General features: G+C 33.8%; 4 protein-coding genes across 4 annotated transcripts; 2 read left to right on the top strand and 2 right to left on the bottom strand.

Annotated features, from left to right (window-relative positions):
* Positions 1 to 1,452: 1,452 nt before the first annotated feature.
* Positions 1,453 to 2,676, top strand: PGO_144770 (hypothetical protein, conserved; the record flags this gene model as incomplete). The annotated part of the gene is made up of 2 exons (XM_028690467.1): positions 1,453 to 2,082; positions 2,503 to 2,676. 2 exons carry the CDS (start codon positions 1,453 to 1,455, stop codon positions 2,674 to 2,676), a joined length of 804 nt encoding a protein of 267 aa, XP_028546268.1.
* Positions 2,677 to 3,697: 1,021 nt separating this feature from the next.
* On the bottom strand, positions 3,698 to 7,278 carry PGO_144760 (hypothetical protein, conserved; the record flags this gene model as incomplete). Its single annotated transcript, XM_028690466.1, has 2 exons — positions 3,698 to 6,795; positions 7,179 to 7,278. 2 exons carry the CDS (start codon positions 7,276 to 7,278, stop codon positions 3,698 to 3,700), a joined length of 3,198 nt encoding a protein of 1,065 aa, XP_028546267.1.
* A 2,959-nt stretch (positions 7,279 to 10,237) lies between these two features.
* Positions 10,238 to 11,641, top strand: PGO_144750 (thioredoxin-like associated protein 1; the record flags this gene model as incomplete). The annotated part of the gene is made up of 1 exon (XM_028690465.1): positions 10,238 to 11,641. The coding sequence occupies one exon, from the start codon at positions 10,238 to 10,240 to the stop codon at positions 11,639 to 11,641; it is 1,404 nt and encodes a 467-aa protein (XP_028546266.1).
* Positions 11,642 to 12,859: 1,218 nt separating this feature from the next.
* PGO_144740 (hypothetical protein, conserved) lies at positions 12,860 to 21,108 on the bottom strand (the record flags this gene model as incomplete). The annotated part of the gene is made up of 11 exons (XM_028690464.1): positions 12,860 to 12,973; positions 13,118 to 17,571; positions 17,843 to 17,970; positions 18,226 to 18,416; positions 18,688 to 18,772; positions 19,003 to 19,168; positions 19,537 to 19,646; positions 19,761 to 19,836; positions 20,161 to 20,299; positions 20,465 to 20,585; positions 20,870 to 21,108. The coding sequence occupies 11 exons, from the start codon at positions 21,106 to 21,108 to the stop codon at positions 12,860 to 12,862; spliced, it is 5,823 nt and encodes a 1,940-aa protein (XP_028546265.1).
* Positions 21,109 to 21,730: the final 622 nt, after the last annotated feature.

Below are 21,730 nucleotides of genomic sequence, written 5' to 3'. Positions count from 1 at the left end.
TACATGTACTACTGGAATTTTTGGTCGCCATTATTTCATTTTGTTCCGCTCTATTTTACTCTATTTTATTTTGTTCCCTTTTATTCCCATTTTATTTTTTTCCATTTTACTCTGTTTTATTTTATTCTACTTATTTTTCCATTTATAACGGGTCGAAGAGAAGACATTTTGTTTCTTCGTTGGGAAATGCAAAGAAAGTGGAAGGAGACGAGTGAACCCAATTGAAAAAAAGTTACACAAAGTTAAACCAAATAGGGAAAAAGGTCCCTGTGGAAAAACAAACCTTTTTCATTTACACCCAGAATTTTTTTTTTTTTTTGCAGGTAATTGTACACACCTAATGTGAAGACTGCAAATTGGCTTTTCCTAAAAAAGTGAGCATTTAACTGTAGCCACATTTGCGTGTAAGAATTTTCTGAACATTCAGAAATATACATACATTTTACCTTGCAGGTTAAGGAAAAAAAAAAAAAGAAAATTGCACCAATTTGCAATATATAATAAAAAAAATATGTACACACATGTGTGTGTATACTAGCACCTATAGTAAGACCCCAAGTGCAGAACATTTTCATGCTCATAAGTAGAAATGCTAAGACACCCCCCAAAAAAGGGCACATACAAAAAAAAAAAAAAAAAAAAAAACAACGTCATTGCTAGTAATTTACTAGCCGAATTTTTAATTCTTTGAAAAAAAAAAAAAAAAAAAATGTAAAAATGTGAAAAAATTCTTAACAAGATCAGGACATTATTTGTATTGTGATGTATTGTTAAACTTGTTTTATTCAACTTTTTTTTTTTTTTTTTTTAAAACCTTTAAAAAAATTCACTTGTTTTGAAAAATTTAATTATATGTTTTTTTTTAAAGAGGTACGCACAGTATGTATTGAACACTCTTTCTTTTCAATTTGTGTAAGAATTTTTATATCTGTTTGGGTATGTATTTGTATACATGTCTGAGTGTGTATTTGTATACATGTCTGAGTGTGTATTTGTATACATGTCTGAGTACGTATTTGCACTTATGATATAAGATATATTTCTTACTTAAAAACGAGTATATATATGTGTGTGTGCGCATATATGCCTTTTTTTTTTTTTTTTAAAACGGGTAACAACAGCATAAATCTCACTTCTTACACTTAATTCATTGTGTATACAAGTGTGTAATTATTTCACTATTTATCCTTTTATGTTTTTCCGTTTTATTATTAATTTGAATGTTCTCCATTCGTTCTCTTTTGTTCATTCCAATTCACATTACAATTGTGAGTGACATTTCTCGTTGTACTTTTGTTTGTTCATGCACTCGTTACGTAATAACCATCGAGTAACCACATAATTTTCTCCCCATTTGTCGTGAAGACTTCCATTGTGCTACCCCGTTTTTTTTTTTTTTTTTTTCTTTTTTTTTTTTTTTTTTTTTATAACACCATAACCTTTTCAAAATAAATGGAATTTTCTACATATGCTGGGTTAAGTTCTGAACGTCTTGCATGCCTTCGAAATCTTGATATTCGAAGAAAACATGTATATAATGGATCAAACTTTTCTTATGGGAACAACATTTATGAAATTTTACATAACTCTTGTACTGAGGAATTAAAAAATGAAAAAGACCCTAATTGGCATATTCAAAATGACAATAAATATGTGCCCAAAAATATGAACTATGCAGGTTTACAGTCAGAAATTAAAAATAGCATAAATGTACGAAATAGAAGAATTAAAAATGATTTGAACAATCACGGAGGGGAAAGTATAAAAGATACTATACAGCACAATGTAAAAGAAGGAGAGTTAAATAATCCGAAGCATTTCCTTTCAGACAAAGGTTATGTATTAACACCAAAACGATGTCTAGCTAGACATGTATATGATAGCGAAATAGATAAATATTTTTCAACAAAATATGCTGTAACTGATAAGTCAAGTGGAAGAACAGAAATTATGGTTGAAAGAAAACCGGGATGTTCTAACATTATTGTTCAGAATTTCTCCGAGTTTGATGCATATGCTACGTATAAAAAACAGGATGAGAGGAAAAAAAAAGGACGAGACTCCTTTGTTCATACGAAAATGGTGAATACAACAAAATGAGAAAGGAGAAAAAAAAAAAAAAAAAAAAAAAAAAAAAAAAAAAAAAAAAAAAAAAAAAAAAAAAAAAAAAAAAAAAAAAAAAAAAAAAAAAAAAAAAAAAAAAAGAGGGGAAAAACAACGAAAAAAGGCAAAAAAAAAAAAAAAAAAAAAAAATAGAGATATCACATTAACCCTCCTCCTAAAAACCACGTGCATAATATTACCACTTTCCAGTGGAGAGCTCATAGATTTGGAGAAAAAATTCCAAGTGCACACTTTCCATGTGCGTGATTTTTTGGGTGGAATAAAAAAATGGAAATATCCGAAAGTGGGGTTTCTAAATTAGTGACTTCCGCCATTGCTTTCTCAAAGAATTTTTTTTTTTTTTTTTTTTTTTTTTTTTTTTTTCTCTTTTCATCTTAGGGTATTGTGCCAAAAGACGGATCACCCCAGGATGATAAACAGTCCAAAGCACATGCTTTGTTTAGTGATGTACACCGAAGTGATAACATAGCACCTGAAAATTACTGGCTTTGTCCTACCATTGACAGCGAGAAAAAAAAAGCAAAAAAAAAAAAATCTGTAATATTAGTCTAGTGTTGGCTTGTACGTATACCCAGAACAGGGGGAGGGGGATGCCTATTGCTCACGCGTATATACATGTTTGTGAAGATGTTTGTGAAGATGTTTGTGCAGATGTTCGTGCAGATGTTCTTGCAGATGTTCGTGCAGATGTTCTTGCAGATGTTCGTGCAGATGTTCGTGCAGATGTTCGTGCAGATGTTCGTGCAGATGTTCTTGCAGATGTTCGTGCAGATGTTCGTGCAGATGTTCGTGCAGATGTTCGTGCAGATGTTCGTGCAGATATTCATATACATGGACTTTCTCCCCCTTTGCCCAGGCGCGCTGGTCATCACTTCTCTCAAAAATAAAAAAAAAAAAAAAGGGGGAAATACTCTGACAGAAGTGGGGGGATCAACATGCATCATGTATGCATATCATATGTGAAAAAAGTCAACACTGCGATTTTTATTCATATCTTAGTCATTTTATACCACCACGTCTTAATAACTTCATAACCACTTAACGACTTAACCACTTCAACCTTCCTCTTTTTCAAGTAAACATTTAATACTCTCATAATAAATAATTCTTGCCATTTGTCGAATTTCCTCAAAGTTGTGCAACACACAAAAATGTAGCCCTAACATCCCTCCCCCCCCCCCCCTCATTGTGCTTCGTTTTCCTCTGGCCTAGTTCTGTTTCGGCACTTAAATCCTTCTATGCATCTCTCGACAAGCCAAGTAAAATGTGTGTTTCTCATATCTGTCTTTATTCACACAATGTGTTCAGATTAATTTTCCCTGATTCAATTTCTCTGATTAATTTGTTCTGTTTGCTCTTCTCCGGTTTTTATTATCTGCACATTTTTTTTTCCCCTCTCTGTTATACGCATTCGAATGTATGTCTATACGCAAAAAAGATGAATACTCTAACTATGATACATAATTCATAAAAGTTGATCAAAGAAATGGGAAGGAAAGGTTCTTCCAAAACAAATCATTAGGAAACAGTTACCACTATCGTGACATGGGAGTATAGTGACACTACTCCCATGTTATACTTCGCCCTTCAATCGGCTGTAAATGTTCAGAATTACAACCGTTGATAAAGCAAATGTCAAGGTGATAACCAAAACCCCTGGGCCTACTTTATCTGTGTAGTTAATTGGTTCTTTGTTGATTAGTGCCTCTGCCCTTTTCAAATAAATGTGAAAGGAATAAAGAATGAAAAAGATTGCCACAGGTGCCATAATAATTCCAGAAGCGAACCCATAAGAATTGGAAAAATTCAAAAGGGTTATGGATATGGTTGACAGGAGCACACTTGTGTTAAGCCATTGAAGTAAGGTTCTCTCATTTGCGAAAAAGGTTTTTGGTTCAACTCGGACTACTGAAGTCTTTGGTCTTTTACTTTCAACAATTTTATTTTTCCTAAAAAATAAACTTTTAAAAAATGACAAAATTTTACATGACGATGGTGATGATTTTTTACTTTCCCAATTTGTATCTTCTACTTCGTCTAGCAACGGTTCAAACAGGTTGTTATCTTCTGTGAGCGCCTGTCTTTGTATAGATACCTCTCCTCTTCTGCTTCTACCTCTGCTTCCAGATCTGCTTCTACCTCTGCTTCCAGATCTGCTTCTAACTCTGCTTCCAGATCTGCTTCTACCTCTGCTTCCAGATCTGCTTCTAACTCTGCTTCCAGATCTGCTTCTATCTCTGCTTCTAACTCTGCTTCTACATCTACTTCTTCCCCCTTTTGCTACGCATGATTTCCTCACTTGGCTATTTGTGTCTGCGTTTAAGCTATCGTACATATAATTCCTACGATGATTAAAGTTGACACCACTGTTAGCACTGCCAATACTAAGATTTATATGTGGAACATGTGATGGTTTAGTTCTTTCTATTTCACTTCTATACATTACTTCACTTTCATGGGCTATTCTGGCTGATGCACCCGTGTAAGTGATTCCCTTTCTGTAATCATCCTTTTTTGTTTTACAATTCTTCCCGTTCATACAATCAGCGTAGATCATTACATTTTCGATTGAACTCGCATCTGTGTCGTTATCATCTTCGGAAGAATTCGTTTCATCATTCTGATTCCCTTCGAGGGTTCCATTTCTTGTGTCCACCTTACGCTCTTTGCGTTTCCCTTCTTCGTTTGCCACATCTGCCCCGTCTGCCCCATCTGCCTCCACTGAATCACCCAATTCGGCATACTTCGAACCAGTGAATATTCTCCAGTGTGGAGACGTTGATATGCACTTGGGGTATATCATAGATATTCCTTGCATATAGGAAGAGAATCCCCAAATTTCTCTCAACACCTCGAGATTATTCAAATGTGATAAAAATTCTCTGTTCGTGCCTTCTTGTATGCTAATATCAATCACTGCATAGTCGAAGTATGCGTACTCTTTGCTTCCCTTTCGAATTCGGTGTCTTTTTACACTTTCCCCCTCATTTGTACCACTTTTGTGTAGAAGATGATTGCTACTTTTTGTAACTTCGTCATATGACTCTTCCTCATGAAATTTGCCCAATTGACTATTTTCTTCCTCTTCAGAATCTACTTCTTCAGACCCGTGAATCGATCTTATATCTGTATGTTTCCAGTAAGAGATGTTCTCATCTATGTAACCATTAACAGTATCATTACCAAAATGGAATCTATTCAACTTGCTCTTGAGGCAGCTGCTTAAGTTGTTCTTTTTTATTTCGTAGATGCATTTCTCCACGTGTTGCAGTTTCCGTGGTTGCTGCAGATTCGACAGTAGTGGGAATTTGTCATGGGGAATATCAACATGATGTATGATTGGTTCCTCCAGATTGGGTGCAGAACGATGAGTATACGGAGCCAGTTTGTAATCCTCAGTAACTGTTTTTTTTTCAACTGAATTAGGTATATCATTTGGATCGTCTGAACCAGTTTGAACATGCGCGAGTAGGGAGGTCGTCCCTTTCAATTTCATTGTGTACAAATCGTTTACACAATTTATTTTGAGGTTTTCATTTGAAATATCCGTTGGGAAAATATATTTTTCATTCATATCATAACTTGGTTCATATAAATTAAAATTTTGAATCACAATTTTGGTAATATCCTTTTGTGCATCAAAGTAGTTATAGGAACGTAATCTAATACATGGCTTATGTCTATTTTGTGTATTTCGATTTACACAATTGTGATAAGTACTAAATGTAGAATCATCAAAGTAGATAGATGTAAGGTGATTCTGGGTCTTAGATGTGGAAATCATTTCAATAAGTTTTTCAAAAGGAGGCATAAATTCATTTTCCTCCATCAGTGGGAAATACTGAAAGGTAAAATATTTGCATATCTCAACTTTAACAATTATTAATTCTTCCGATTTTACAATATATTTGACGTGCGTAACATTCCTATTGGCTTTTTTTCCACTTTCATTGTGATTACCCATTTTGGCAGAACCGTTATTTCGTTGCACCCTTATATTACTCTCTTTTTTTTCATCCCCTGAATCGGATGAGCATTCTTGCGCTTCTATGTTTCTGGATATATATTTTTTTCTCTTCAAATTGTTAGATAAACTAGATTTGTCGTGTTCGTCCGTTTCTACATCTATCAGTTTTAGGGATTCTTGTGGGGGGAGTTCTGACACAGGTAGCTGCTGCTCATCCTTAGTAGATGCTGTCTTTCCCCTGATAGTACGGGAATATTTATAGCATACTGATAATATATAAATCAAAAAGTTTACATCAAAGTTCATAAAAAAACTTTTGATTATAACATTTATATAGAATGATGAACTGACACCTTTGTCATTATGCTTATCAAATTTTTTCGTTATTTTCCTAAATCCAATAAAATTCACTATCCTATAACTTTCCAAAAATTTTAAAGTATTTCCCAATTCGTTCAGTTTTTTCGTTATTTCATGTAAATCAATTAATGAATCTTCTTTTCTCAACTTGTTCAGACAAAATTCCGCTTCGTCATACCATTCCTTAATTGTATTTCGTGTGAATTTGTTAATTTTGTCTAATTCAGCATTCAGGATATCTTGAAATCTTGATTCTGCTGATTTGTATTCTTCCCCGCTTAGAGCCCGTATGCTTCCAAAATTAGATGTAACCTCCTTAATTGTAAATGTAGATGTGTCCTTCCCTGTCGAAAGAAAAACATTGTTATGTTTGCAGTTAAGCGGTGCGTGCACTTATGATACGTTTGCAGTTATGGTACGTCTTGTTTAATGGGTTATTTTTTTCACGATACTGATTTAGAGCAACTACTGTAGGTGCACGTTTCGTTTGTCCACCGTTTTTTTTTTTTTTTTTTTTTTTTTTCCTTCCCCTTTATTTTATTATATTATTTTTTTTTATTATTTTTTATTATTTTATTATTTTTTTTTTTTTGGCTGGTGTGCTGGGTAATTGGACTGCCATTCATGCAACATGATTTGAAAAGTTAACGGATTCATCAAAAGATGAAGAAGTTACAACAGCAAAAAAAAAAAAAAAAAAAATGTGTTATAATTTATATATACTCACCAGTAATGAGTCGAATGGCTTTTTTTAACTCCTTATAAGCTATGTAATATTTTTTATATTTGGGATGTGCTTTCTCGTGTAACTTTTTGCTGAACTTCATTTTGGCTGAAAATTTCTACAGAGGGAGAAGTGGACTAAGTGGACGAAGTGGAACTAAGCAAATTGAGCTGATGCATTTAGGTGTGGCTTCATCCTTTTTGTCTTCATATACAACACCAAATTTTGCATGTGTGATGTTTGAAAACAAATGATATTCGATGATTTTTGGTTCCACTTATATTTTGCTGTTTCAGAAGTAAAATGTTTTAGAGAGAGTTAGGTAGAGGGGGAAAAGTGCTAGTTTCTTGGGTAAAACTGTTCGTTCGCATAGATGTGTGCTTTTAAACTAATATAAAACGTGTAAAAATTTTGTGAATGTATAGGCAACACTACCTTTTTGTATGTACATACTTATGTAATAAACTTTGTGTTTACTTCTTTTTCCCTTTTTTTTTTTTTTTTTATTTGGGTATGTTTAGAAAAGTAGCTAAATTTTTTTTTTTTTTTTTTTTTTTTTCCTCACCCTTTTTATGTATATGGATGCTTTTGGAAAGGGGTTAAGATTTATCTACATGAACTTTTTTTTTTTTTTTTTTTTTTTTTTTTTTTTGCTTGTACGGAGATCCCCAAATTTTATGTAAGTTCGTCTTAGTATAGTTTGTAAAAGTGGGTAGGTAATTACTTCTTCCTCTTTTTCTTATCATAATTATGCTCGTTCTCATGTTTATGATGTGTACACCATCGCATGCATAATTGAGGGCACTTGGTGATGAGGGGATTTTTGGGAAAGAAGCCCAGGCGAGTTACATCTCAGATCTTGGAACACGAGAACGAAATAATAAAAAAAAAAAAAAAAAAAAAAAAAAAAAATGATCATGCTGAGTGTGCAGTTGCAAAAAGAAAAAAGGAAGCGACATTTGTTTAACCCAGACTCCAGAAATTGTGGAGTGATAAGTGCTATACTAACATCCAGATGAATGCGAGCATGGATCACACATATACAGATTCACATCTACATCTACACTCGACTTTCCCCTTGTTGTCATAAAAAAAGAATCTATGTAGATTTTATTGTTTCCACAAAAGGAATGGTTCCACCAAACTCTAGAAAAGTGTTATCATTATGAGCGGGGATACATCAATTACAGAGGTAGTTCCTTTAGAATCCGGATAGTACTTCCTTTTCTTCTCTTTTCTAAGACAGTTCGTATGGGGTTTAACATACAATGTGTAAATAGAGGTGTACAATCAGGAAGACATATAAATGTATGTACGTGTATATATCCACATTTATGTTTAACTTGTGCGTGTGGTGAACTAGTTGTACAACCTCTCCCTACCCCTTGAACACCTTTTTTTTTTTTTTTTTTTTTTTGAATAGATTTTCCAAGCCCCACAAAGTTATAAGTTATGGAATGACAAAAATATGTACGAATAGCTGCTTACTATTTTTCTCCTTGAATATTCTAATTATCATGCCCTTGGTTAATAAAGCACAAAAAGATAAATCATAGAAATAAACCTGTGTAAGCGAATAAAAAAAAAAAAAAAAAAAAAAAAAAAAAAAAAACACAGACCCAGATCGAGATCCATATCCATATGCAGACCATTTGGCCAAATACACATCATTTTATTTTTGTACATTATGCCAACTTAGGTTGTGATCATTGTACTTTTTTCTGTGCGAAAAACTTTTTGTCTTTATATTCGATTTGAAAAAAAGAGAGAAGTTATGAACACAATCATCAGGTTTTTCTGTGTGTGTGTGTCAGGGATCATGGAAAACTCACACACACATGTACATGTGCATGAGCACGTGCACATTGGACTTTTGTTCACAGGATGTCCCCAACTTGTACACCTGCCATTTGCATGCTCGTCATCTAAATATCCATTAACTTGGAATTAACTTTCAACCCTTCGGGTTTTGCATGACCCATGTGGCAAAAAAGCGCTACTAGTAGACACTCCTTTTCAGCAACGAATGAACAGATGAACTTGTGCAAGGGGAAGGAAAAAGAAAATAACAGCATAATATGACGTAAAAAAAAAAGAAATTCCATTTTTTTCTTTTTTTTTAGTTTTCATTTTTCTTTTTTCATAAAGGCACATGCAAAGAAGGGGAAGAAAATAAGTGTTCATTCCCTCATCACATTTTTGTAGAATTTCGAAACCAAGTAACTTTTCACCTATAGCTTATTTAACCTTAAAATTGGTCAAAAAAAAGAAAGTAAAAAAATTCCGAACGATGCGCAATGGAAACTTGGTATACATGTCACACTGTCAAGCAGTTCCAACATAAGCATCAAGTGTTAAATGTGAGGGATAATGCGACTCGTGCTAAGATATTAACAATTGCATGTAAAATTTTGCAAAAAAAAAAAAAAAAAAAAAAAAAAAAAAAAAAAAAAAAAACATCAAACTATGCACACGCATGTTCCTTGGTACTCTTGTACACCACACACATATACACATGTGCACCTATGTGTAAAGTGAGAATTCTTGAAAAGTTCTGGAGTGATCATTCCTGTTATGTATAATGTTGTGTTATACTTATTCCCGGAAAATAAAAAAAAAAAAAAAAAAAAAAAAATGAAAAAAGAGCCAACACGTCTAATCAGAAAAATGCCATTTCCACCTGTTGTAGAATAATTTCCACTTTTAATTTTGCGCTGGTTTTGTGTGCATGTTTTTTATTTTCTGTATGTTTTTTATTTTTGTGCCTTTTTTGTGTGTGCGTTTTGTTTCTCATTCTTCTGTTTTGCTGTTTTGCTGCTTTGCCTCGTCCCTCTAGAGGCCACCGTACCTTGTGACCACACTGCACTTAAATTTTTTTCTCTTTTGTTATTTGTTCCCCTTCTGGTACATCTTTCTAAGTTGGGCTCCTTCCACACATGTCCTAGCTCAACCTCTTCTCTAGTCACACTTTCCACCACCACTACTGTCATTGCAGCACCCACTTCCAACTACTACCACCCCACGTGTAACGGAAGACCTAACTTGAGACAAAAAACTTGAAAATGCAAGGGGACCCAAGTTGGATAGGTACCCAGGGAGAATGGAAAAAGGGGAAAAAATTGGTAGCTCAGAATTGTGGAATTTATATGAATAAAATAAAAAATGCAGGAGTTGTATGTAATAGAATAACAGAATTAAATATGAACTCACGAAAAAAAATAGCAAATATAAAAAGTGACAGTTCTCAAATGAAAGATATATTATGTCATGTGGATTACAAAACAGTAGAAATGATACCTGCAAAAAGGCCACTAACATCATATTCTACTTATGATAATCAAAGCAAATACTTTGAAACAAAATTAGTACCTGACCTACAAGGCAAAATGAGCATATGCGTAGGAAGAAAAAGTGGAAGTGCTACTGTTAATATTAACATAGATGAATATGACTTAGAAAAAACATATAGTACATGGAAAAAAAATTTCCATAAATCAGCACTACATAATAAATCTAATTTAGAAAATGATAGATTTTTAACTGTCAATGAATCAGCTGAAAGGAGCGACAAAAATCCAAATGTTCAAAATAGAAATCCTCCTTATGCAAACCCAGATGGCCCTTTTGAAAAAGAGAAATTAAATATACCAAAGCAAGCAAGGGATCATTTAGACAGAACATTGACACCTCTACCAAATGCAGACAAAGATCCTACTTTTAAAAAAAAAAGTTGTACAGCTTATCAAGATTCTTTCTCTTTGCTTAGACCTTATGGGGATGTCCAACCAGAGGAAGTAAAAGGAGTTAAGCGCACAAATTTTCCATGGATCCATTCAAATGGGATGAAACAAATTCTTACCTACAACTATCCTTCTGGTGATGATCACGCTTATGGTCTTTTTCCATGTGCTGAGGAAGTACATGGTTCTGCTGTACAAGTGCATGATTCTGCTGAGGAAGTATATGGTTCTGCTGAGGAAGTACATGATTCTGCTGAGGAAGTACATGATTCTGCTGTAGAAGAACATGGTTCTGCTGAGGAAGTACATGGTTCTACTGATGCGCCTCGTCATTTCGTAGCTAGCCAAAATGGAGATTCAGACACATACTGTGTTCATGCAAATTACTCAAGGGGTAGAAGTGAGGAACACCTAGAGCATCCTTTGAACCAAGTTGACGCAAACAACCAATCGAAACGTTGCGACATCCATAGTTCCTATAAGACCGATGAATTTGGAAAAAATCTTCCCAATTTTCATCAACCCCAAAGGGGGAAAGCCCTCAGAAGAGAAGGATCCCCTTCCGAGGGAGCAGAACTCAAAGAACAGTATGACCATAGGGAGGACCTGAAAAATTATGAACATGGTCATGCAGAAAATTCTGGATATTTTGGATATGGAAAAAATTGCCAGTGTGCGCATAACAAGGTGGTCCCACTCAGCCATTTTGGCACACCAGATGTTTAGCTAAGTTTTACTCCAAACGATTCTTCAAATCAAGGAAGGAACTGTCACTATAATGCCGACAATAGATACTGTCATGATGTGAAATACCTGTTGGCAAGTAATGTTGAGAAAAAAAACACACATGAAACGATGAACGAATGTGGTAATTGTTGTAGGTTCCCTTCTCTCACTGAAATTCTAGGAACCTTCGCCCCCACCCCTTTCCTCTCTCCTATTGACTTTTCTTATATGACACATTTGGGATTGACAAAATTTGTGGGAGTGTCTTATATGCACAAGACTGCATATGATTGCACGAGGAGTAGTTTTTTTTTTTTTTTTTTTTTTTTTTTTTTTTTTGGTTTCTTTTTTCCACTTTACAGTGAAGAGCCAGGTAAAAATGATGACTCTTGGGCACAAAAAAAAAAAAAAAAAAAAAAAAAAAAAATGTATCACATATGACTGAAAAAGGTGCAAATATAGTAGAAAAAAATGTACGTAGAGTAGAAAAGAAAACAAAAAGGTGCTCATTCAGATGTGATTTCTGTTCGCAGGATTTTCATTTCATATTTCCCCTAAAACGAAATTGTGTTTTTTTTCTTTTTTTTTTTTTTTTTTTTTTTTTTTTTTTTTTTTTTTTTTTTTTTTTTTTTTTTTTTTTTTTTTTCCATTTTGTTTCCTTTTTTTTTCACACGAAAGTTGTTTTGTCAGAAAAGGTGCATGTTGCATGTGCGTGGCACAACAACTGAATAATTCTCCACTCTAGCAACTTTTCACACACCATCGACATGATGTAATATTCATTTAAAATTTGTTTAAGAAAAAGGGTATGCAAGAAGTGCTAAGTTTAATTATTTGCCACGCATTTTTATGCACACAAAATTGGGTTCCTGGAAAGTAGATTGTGTAAAAAACAAAAAAAAAAAAAAAAAAAAAGGGGCGCGAAAAAAAAAAAAAAAAAAAAAAAAAAAAAAAAAAAAAAAAAAAAAAAAAAAAAAAAAAAAAAAAAAAAAAAAAAAAAAAAAAAAAAAAAAAAAGGGGGGAAAAAAAAAAAAAAAAAAAAAAAAAAAAGGGGGAAAAAAAAAAAAAAAAAAAAAAAAAAAAAAAAAACACCTGTTTGGAAATTCATCCATGTGCATTTTTTCCATAACAGGACTGGTAGCATAAAATGAATTTATAAACTTTTTTTTTTTTTTTTTTTTTTTCGCGCCCCTTTTTTTTTTTTTTTTTTTTTTTTTGTTATTCCTTATTTCCTGCATCGTTTACAAAGCGAGAGTATATTTCTCTAATGGAGTGAATACAAGACTGCGCCTCCTCATCGCTTTCGAAGTTTAAGACCATTAGGGGAGTATTCTAAAAAAAAAAAAAAAAAAAAAAAAAAAAAGTGACAGCAATTAGACACGTGTACATCCTGAGAGAGAATTATTCTATAGAAGAAGACACACTCTAGTTCTACATGTTCATATGTTGCGTACAACATCATGAGGCAAGGCATACTTTGTTGGTGAAAAAATAAAAGTAAAGTGTCTTCTCGTAACTACTCTTGGTGCTTATTCTGTAAATAGCGTGAATGTCAAACACTGCATAAACGTTAATCACATCTATTTTCATCTTTCTGTATTGCAATCTGTGGGGAGGAGCAATTCTAGGGAGGGGAATCCCTATGTTCACACTGGGTTGATACCTCACATCTGTCTGATATCCCACACTGGGTTGATATCTCACATCGGCCTGATATCCCACACTGGGTTGATATCTCACATCGGCCTGATTTCCCACACTGGGTTGATACCTCACATCGAGCTGATTTCCCACATCGGGCCGATTTCCCACGTCAGATCGCCTTCTCATGTCGTGCTTCATCCCTTTCACATTCTTTGCATATAAACTATGATAATCTGAAAAGGAAAAATCATGTTCACTTGATACACAAGACGAGCAGGAAGAGTTCCCCCTCGATTGAGAACTACTAGCAGAGGTGCACTTGCACTCATCTGCATCAGACATGTTGTTTCTAGACATGGTAAAATAAGATTTGTAGTAATTATACGTGTCTGAAATATGTTCCTTTGTAATACTATGAAATATATGAGTTGCTAAATCAGCCCAGTTTATATCAACACCCTTCATTTTGTAACTGTCAATAGTAAAGAGAACATCTTTCTTTTTTAAATCTTTATACTTATGGATTAGTACCTTTTCTAGTGTTTCTCTTTGCTCACAGTATTTGTGTAAACATATGTAATCCCAATCTTTTTCTCCATTTTCCTTCTTCATGTATTCTTCTTTTTCTTTTAAAAAGTTCCTTGTCCCCACGTCATCCAAAGAGGAGACGTGTGTTTCCCTTTGTTTGTCTATGCACCATCCACTTAAACTTTCACTTGGATCTTCTCCAGTACTCTCGTTTGAGACACCATTTCTTCCATCCCTTTTGTCTCCTTCCCTAAGTAATACATTTACTTCATATAAATATGGAGTACCATACAATATAAGCAAATGGTCATATATCATGAGCTTACATAGACCTAATTCAGGTTTATTTTTTATGCACGTGTTGTTCAAAATGGAATCGCTTACTAGTTCGTCACGCCAATCGGTGCTGTTCTTTCGTTCGTCTTGAGCGAATTTTTCAACATTCTCCAACTTTTCAACCGCTCCCATCGGATCCCGGGCTATACCCATGCAGGTATTCGCTCCGGAAGTGAATTCTTCAGTAGCAGCAAGATGACAGAGGTCATCTACTTTTCTCTTTTCAAAACTTTTGCTTCCACTATTCTTTGTATTCATATTATGTAATGAATGAATATTGCCAATGTTACTAAAGGGAAAACATGACAAGTTGAAAAATAGGTTGGAGTCTAATGTGTTACAATTCAGATAAAGATTTGGATCATTGATAGGATTATTCTCTCGTTTCATGCTCTTGAAATATTTAACATAGTGCACTAGGTTACTAACGATATTGTTAGATCTAATGTTATGCGGGATCAATGGTTGGAATATGTAATTTATGAAACAATTGTATATTTTTCGAATGGGTCCTTTCTGGTTTGATCTATTCATCATCTCACCATTCGAAGAGTTCTCTCCAGATGGGTGCTGACCTCCCTTCAACAACAAACTCCTATAACAAACTACATCGACGTAGGAGTACAAATTGTAAACATCTGAACTGGATGAATAACGTGGCCCCATCCTCTCTGAGGAGCTATCGATGTTAAACGACATTTTTTTCTTTTGAAGATCATTTTGAAAACCATTTTGAAAACCATTTTGAAAACCATTTTGAAAATCAAACTGCTCTTCAGATGGTACTTCTCGGAATGGTTCTTCTTCTCCTTCTTCCATGCACTGTTCACCATTCCAGATGTTCGATCTGATTTCCTCTTCATGGTTATTGCTAAAAGCAGTGTTGTAAATTTCCTGCTCCTGATCAAGTTCATTTCTTTTCCCCTCATCACACGGATTCTTAACTAGACTAGTGTCTAATGATGCTAATATATTTGCTGCAGCAGTATTTCTCTCAGTGGCACCCACCCCAGCATATTTGGCTCCACCTACCTCTGGCAGCGCTGCATTCAACAATTCACTCTTCTTCCTGTTATAATAATCGATAAAATAATTTATGCTAAAATAGTCCTTCTTCACTTTGGCATTGTTACAGATGTGTATATCGCCCCCTTCCCCTCCATTTGTGGAATCACTGAATTTTTTTTCAGATACAAATGTATTCACGTGTGCATCTAATGCACGTTCAGAATGGAAGAAGTTATTATCCCTTGGACTATTTGTAAACTGAGATGATGAATGATTGGAAGTGTTCGTTTCATTATTATCACCACCTTTCTTCCTCTTAATATAATTTAATAAACCAGAAAAGGTAAAGGACGATCCCACATTATTATCTTTTCTATTTTCATTTCTTCTTTTATCCATATTTATCTTCTGAGTAATGAGATTAAAAAAGGAGAAAAAATAAACATTGTCCCTTTGATTGGTTAGAAAAGCAAGAAAATCATCAAAAATTTTATAATTATTATAAATTTCAAAAAAAAATTCATCTAAAATTTTTTTTTGGGATTTTTTAAAATGTTTATAATTGCAAAGGTAGCACTCCTTATCATTAGGGTGGTAGAAATATTTTAATACCCTTTTGTTTTTGTTAAGATGGCAATGTTGTGTGCGTAAATAAGAAATATCACCATGGTCTCGTTTTTTTCCCACATTCGATTCGGTAGAAGTTGTGACTAAAGTAAGATGTGTAGACAAATGCATATTCTTGTTGACATCCACAACATTAGACTTCATCAAATTGTGATATGAATTTATACCACCTTCAATAATAGACACATTTCTGAATTTCAAATTAAACAACAGTTCATAATAAAATCCTCGTACATTCTTAGCATTGTTAAAATCATCATCATACATAATGACAATTCTCTTCTCAGGGGTTATCACATTTTCAAATAAGAAGGTTAAGCTGTTTTCATTACACAGCACCTTTTCTTTTATTAAAATATACAAATTGAAAGAACTTATATTTAAAGCATGTTCTAATTTATCATCATAACTAGACTTGTTTTTGCATCTCCTGTGGTTCTCATTTGGAGAATCCACAGATTCTTTTGTGTTCATAATGGAGAGTTCGTCCTTTTTTGGAGCAGGAGGAGGCGGGGAAATACCCGAACAGTTGTTACCATGTGGGTTATTCAAGCCAATTTGGGAATCATTTAGACCAACTTGGGGATCCTTTAAGCCAACTTGGGAATCATTTAGGCCAACTTGGGGATCTTTTAAGCCAACTTCGGAACCATTTAGGCCAACTTGGGGATCTTTTAAGCCAACTTCGGAACCATTTAGACCAACTTGGGGATCCTTTAAGCCAACTTGGGAATCATTTAGGCCAACTTGGGGATCTTTTAAGCCAACTTCGGAACCATTTAGGCCAACTTGGGGATCTTTTAAGCCAACTTCGGAACCATTTAGGCCAACTTGGGGATCTTTTAAGCCAACTTGGGAATCATTTAGGCCAAGTTGAGAATTATGATTTTCTCCCTCCATGCATTTGTCTAACTTTGCACTACCCATTCGTGACTCCACTCTACTTAACCTTTTTTTCGCAACATCAAACTCCACTTTCGAAAGAAAATTGTTCTTAACCTGATAGTAAGTCAAGCTAAACGGTTTTGACAAAACATCATCATCTGAATTGTATTTTTTAAGACATTTTATTTTCCTCTCTTCTACATACTTTTGCTTTACCCGTTCACGGGTTCTAAGTTTAATTTTGCAATTATTACCTAATCCATGTGTGTGGCTTCTCCTTTTGTAGATGTTGCAGTGGAATGCGTGCAAATCGATCGCTTTGTTCCTTTCGCCTTTGAGCCTACAAAGGTTTTGAAACAATTCTTCCTTTTTGCACTCCTTGTTGTTTTCGTTGTAATTTGCATCACCATTTTGGTTATTGTTTTCATCACCATTTTGATTATTGTTTTCATCACCATTTTGGTTATTGTTTTCTCTTCTCTTCTTATTCTTCTTCTTCCTCTTCCTCGTCTTCTTCTTGTTGTTCCTCTCGCTTTTGCCTCCTCCTCGTCGTCCTCCCATTTGTTGCCATTTTTCTTCACAGACCCTGAGTTGTTCATTCATTTCTGATGCTACAGAATTTACTTGTTTTTCATTTCTCTGCAAATTTAAAAAAATCGATTTTTTTAACAAAATATTATCATCGTAACTTAGGTTAATTTTGAAATTATATTTTTCTCCCAACAAATGGGAAAAAAGAATCATGCCATTTTGTGCAATTTCTCTATCCCCATATTGTTTCAAAATGTGGACTGTTCTTTTTTGGACTCGTATTTTCTTCCTCTTCTTCATTCGCTTCTCTATTCTTTTCTCCATTCTCTTCTTCATCGTCTTCTTTGTCTTCTCTTTCTTCTTCTCATCCGCTTGGCTCATGTTTCCTAAACGGGTCACGTGTAGATAAGCATAATTAAGATACCACATACATTGCACAAAAGAAGTATCACAAAATAAATGACACAAAAGAAGTATCACAAAATAAATGACACAAAATAAATCTCACAAAATAAATCTCACAAAATAAATGACACAAAATAAATGGCAGAAAAGACATCCCGAAAAACAAGCATGGGAGAAGAAAAGATACACACACAAGTTGGTGTATACACAGCAATGTAACCTGCAACTGGGGCTCACCTCTCAACACGTCCACGAAGTTACCCACCAATTCTATGTTTACTGAATTTTCTAAATGAAACGTTCTAAAATGCCTTTTGGATCGGATATCCAAAAATATGTAATTGTGCTTTCCTAGAGATATATCTCTTTTGAAAATAAATAAATAATATTAAAAAAAAAAAAAAAAAAAAAAAAAAAAAAAAAAGCTATATATAAATAAATTCAAATACATAAGCAAAATCGTGCAAAGTGGTGAGAAGATGGTTCTAAACAGAAACTGTAAAGCCATATGGCAAAAAAAAAAGGGAGATCATTTTTACTCCCACCCACACACGTTCCATCTCTCTCTCTGTTACTCTCTTCCCGTCTGCTTATCTCGCTGTCTCATCTACTTTGCTTACTTCATTATTTCATACGGATTTATGGACATATAATCAATGGATTTAAAAAAATTCAACAAAACATCCTTTTTATGATGGTTCTCCACGGAATTTTCATTCGTCAAATATATTAACACATTTTTAATGAAAAATAATTTATAAACAAAGGATACAGGAGTATTGGTTTCGAGGAACTTTCCTAAAGACCATACCTATGGGTGTAGATGTAGTAACGAGAAATGAGTGTGTAAGAGAAAAATTTAGTGGAGAATGGATGAAAAGGTAAGAAACAGGTGTCAATAAGTGAAAGTGATGTATTACACACATGATGATAAAAAAAAAAAAAAAAGAACAGACAAGAACATGTTTTCAGATAAATACACACATGTCATACATTTTCAGTAGTGATGAGATGACTGTATGTTCACACAAGTAACTCCTTCTTTTCTTTTATTTTATTATTTTTTTTTTTTTTTTTTTTACTTTTTTCAAAAACTTTTTATTAAAAATGTTTATTTTACTTAACAGTTCAGGTAAATTCGAACTATCGATGCATAGAAATATGTTTCTGCAAAGAATTGATGGACGTGAAAGAACAAAGGGAGATGTTTATATGAGGGATGATTATATGAGATAATGAAAATGAGACAGTAGTGGTAGTAACCCTGGAGGAGTGGTGTGTGTGTGTTTCCAAATTCTAAACAACTAAAGAATTCTCCTAATCCTGCGCATGCACAATGTGGAAACAATCTACACATACGTTCTCATACTACAAAGAGTACCGAAATCATTGCATACCTGTGGAGGATCAAAAGTGCCAGAGAAAAGAAAAAATAGAAAAACGGATTGCGTTCTAATACAAAGATCAAATAGATAGCGTTCGAAATTTCCAAATTGCTCTTTGAAGCAAAGAGAGTTAAAAACCACGAGGCTGCATAAATTTCTGGGGACATCTTGTTCTTCTCTGCATAGATGGGGAAGTCGAAATGGACACAGTCCAAGGGGCTATCTGTGTTTGCATCGTTTGTATCGCTCCTTCAAGTATTCGTATCGCTCCTTCAAGTATTCGTATCACTCGTTCAATCATTCGTATCACTCGTTCAATCATTCGTATCACTCGTTCAATCATTCGTATCACTCGTTCAATCATTCGTATCACTCGTTCAATCATTCGTATCACTCGTTCAATCATTCGTATCACTCGTTCAATCATTCGTATCACTCGTTCAATCATTCGTATCACTCGTTCAATCATTCGTATCACTCGTTCAATCATTCGTATCACTCGTTGCACCGCTTTGCGAAAACATGGCGAGTGGCGTTCCGACTTACCTAGAACCTCGGACAACAAGGGGTCATGATACTTAATCAAAAATTTAAACAAGTAGAACGATATTTGCAAAAAGAAAAACTCGTCATCATAATAAAACTCCTTCAGAAATCTGAGCGAAGGAAGCCCCCAAATGTGTACAAGGGGGTACATGTGTGCAAGGGGGTACATGTGTGCAGCTCATCACGGTAGGAAGCACATCGGATGTTTTTTTTTTCTTCCTTACCTCTCGACGAAGTTCTGAAAGCAGAAATAGATATCAACCATGTTAAAGCATTTACCCTTCAGATAAAAAAAGAGGGCTACAGATGAGTGAGGGGAGGAGAAAAAAATGAAACAATGGCTAGAAAAAAAAAATAAAAAAAAAAAAAAAGTGACACATTTGGCTAGAAAAAAAAAAAAAAAAAATTTCTAGCCAAAAATGATTTATTGGCTAGATTTTTTTTTTTTTTTTTTTTTTTTTAAATTATGAACAATTAAGGTGAAAATGCATAAATATTTGAAACTGTAGTAAACAGTAGTACACAGTAGAGCAATTTCTTATCCGAAGAGAAAGCAAATCAAACAAGTGTAAAAATAAATATGCATCATTTAGTGTGTATCATTTTGTATATATGGAAAAATACCTAAAACCTCGTTTAGCCCCTGTTTATACTTAAACTGAAAATGGTTACAAGCATAATTTAAAAAAAGGTTAAAGAAGTAAATCGTCTTTTCATTTTCTTTATTAATTCTTGTTCTGAATACGTCCAAGTCGATAATTTTCTGTTCATTTGGAGGGGAGAAATCACAAGTAGACATCATAAGCAGATGAGGATTTACATAAAGATATATGGAATTTAAAAGATACAAAATAATATGAAACTCACAAATGAGTTAAAAAGAAAAAAAAAAAAAAAGAGAACCACTATGTTTCAATCGACGAATTACCTGCATTGCTTCATTGATGTTCGGGTTCTTTAAATAAGACAACAAAAGGTATATGCTGTAGTTGAAATTATGGATATCTTTGACTTCATTTTGAAGAAGAAATTTTTTGAAAATGATTCTCCTGTAGTGCGAAAGGGACATGTACAAAATGGTTAGTTTTTTATCTAGTTCGTTTTTTTCGCATGAACCATGTGCAAGCAACTTGGGATTAGCAGCATGTGGAGAGTTCCTCGGGCGCTTATGTCCTCAGATCTCTATTCCTGAAAGAATATCTACTTCCCTACACACATATATATATATATATATATATATATATATATATATATATATATACATACACGTGAAAAGGAAAATGCATAAGTGTGTGGAGGGGCCTCAGTTTCTCTCTACATTGTTCCCCATTACCTTATTTTCTTAGGCACGTAAAAGTTATGCCTATATAAATACAGCAGCAATGTCTTACGTAAGCTAGACTCATCTTGACTTTTAAATTTGTAAAATTTCTTATTCAAAATGTACACATCATGATTTATGAATGAACTAAGATATTGCTTGGAGTTTTGGAGTAACTTCTCTATTGTTTCCTTATCGACTTCCCTGAATAAAGCCTTTATATGTTTCTCCTTTATTTTTCTCTTTTTCATTTTTTGCACCTGCGGGGAGGGGAAAATGCACGCACACAATCACACACACACACACACACTACTATGTGAGAAGCTCAAGCTTAAAAACACCCTGTGTGTACGTGTGTGTGGATAGGAGGCAATGTATATAATGTTTCAAAACGAAGAAAACTTTTTTGATTTCTTCAAAACATTTTTTATACATTACAGTTATTATATGCCACTCGTTTTTTCATTTTCACATAGGTTTCTTTTCTTAATTTTTTCAACTTTTCCAATTTTTTTTTTTTTTTTTATAGTAGCTATATGTTATGTAATGCCTTCTTCATTAAATATTTTCTGAATATTGTTGTTCCAATTGGTGAAATATGCAAGCCTTCACCAATTGATGGCTACATTTTAACAAGCCAAATGTGCATAGCTAATGTATGCCTACTATGAAATAAAAACATATCAGTGCAGTATTTACTGGGGTTCATGATTTAAAAAAAAAAAAGGAAAGAAAAAGAGAAAAAAAAAAAAAAAAAAAAAAAAGAAGAAATTGCCCCTCTCTGAAACCTTACAAAATATGGCATTGTTTTAATCCATGTGACCTGGCTTCAGTGTAACTGGCTTCTTATGAGTTTATCAGTGTACCATTCAT

This window comes from Plasmodium gonderi (genome assembly GCF_002157705.1).
Source record: "Plasmodium gonderi DNA, contig: Chr14, whole genome shotgun sequence".
Classification (NCBI taxonomy): domain Eukaryota; phylum Apicomplexa; class Aconoidasida; order Haemosporida; family Plasmodiidae; genus Plasmodium; species Plasmodium gonderi.
The sequence above is the reverse complement of the archived record's forward strand: the minus strand, read 5'-3'. Positions and strand labels throughout refer to the sequence as shown.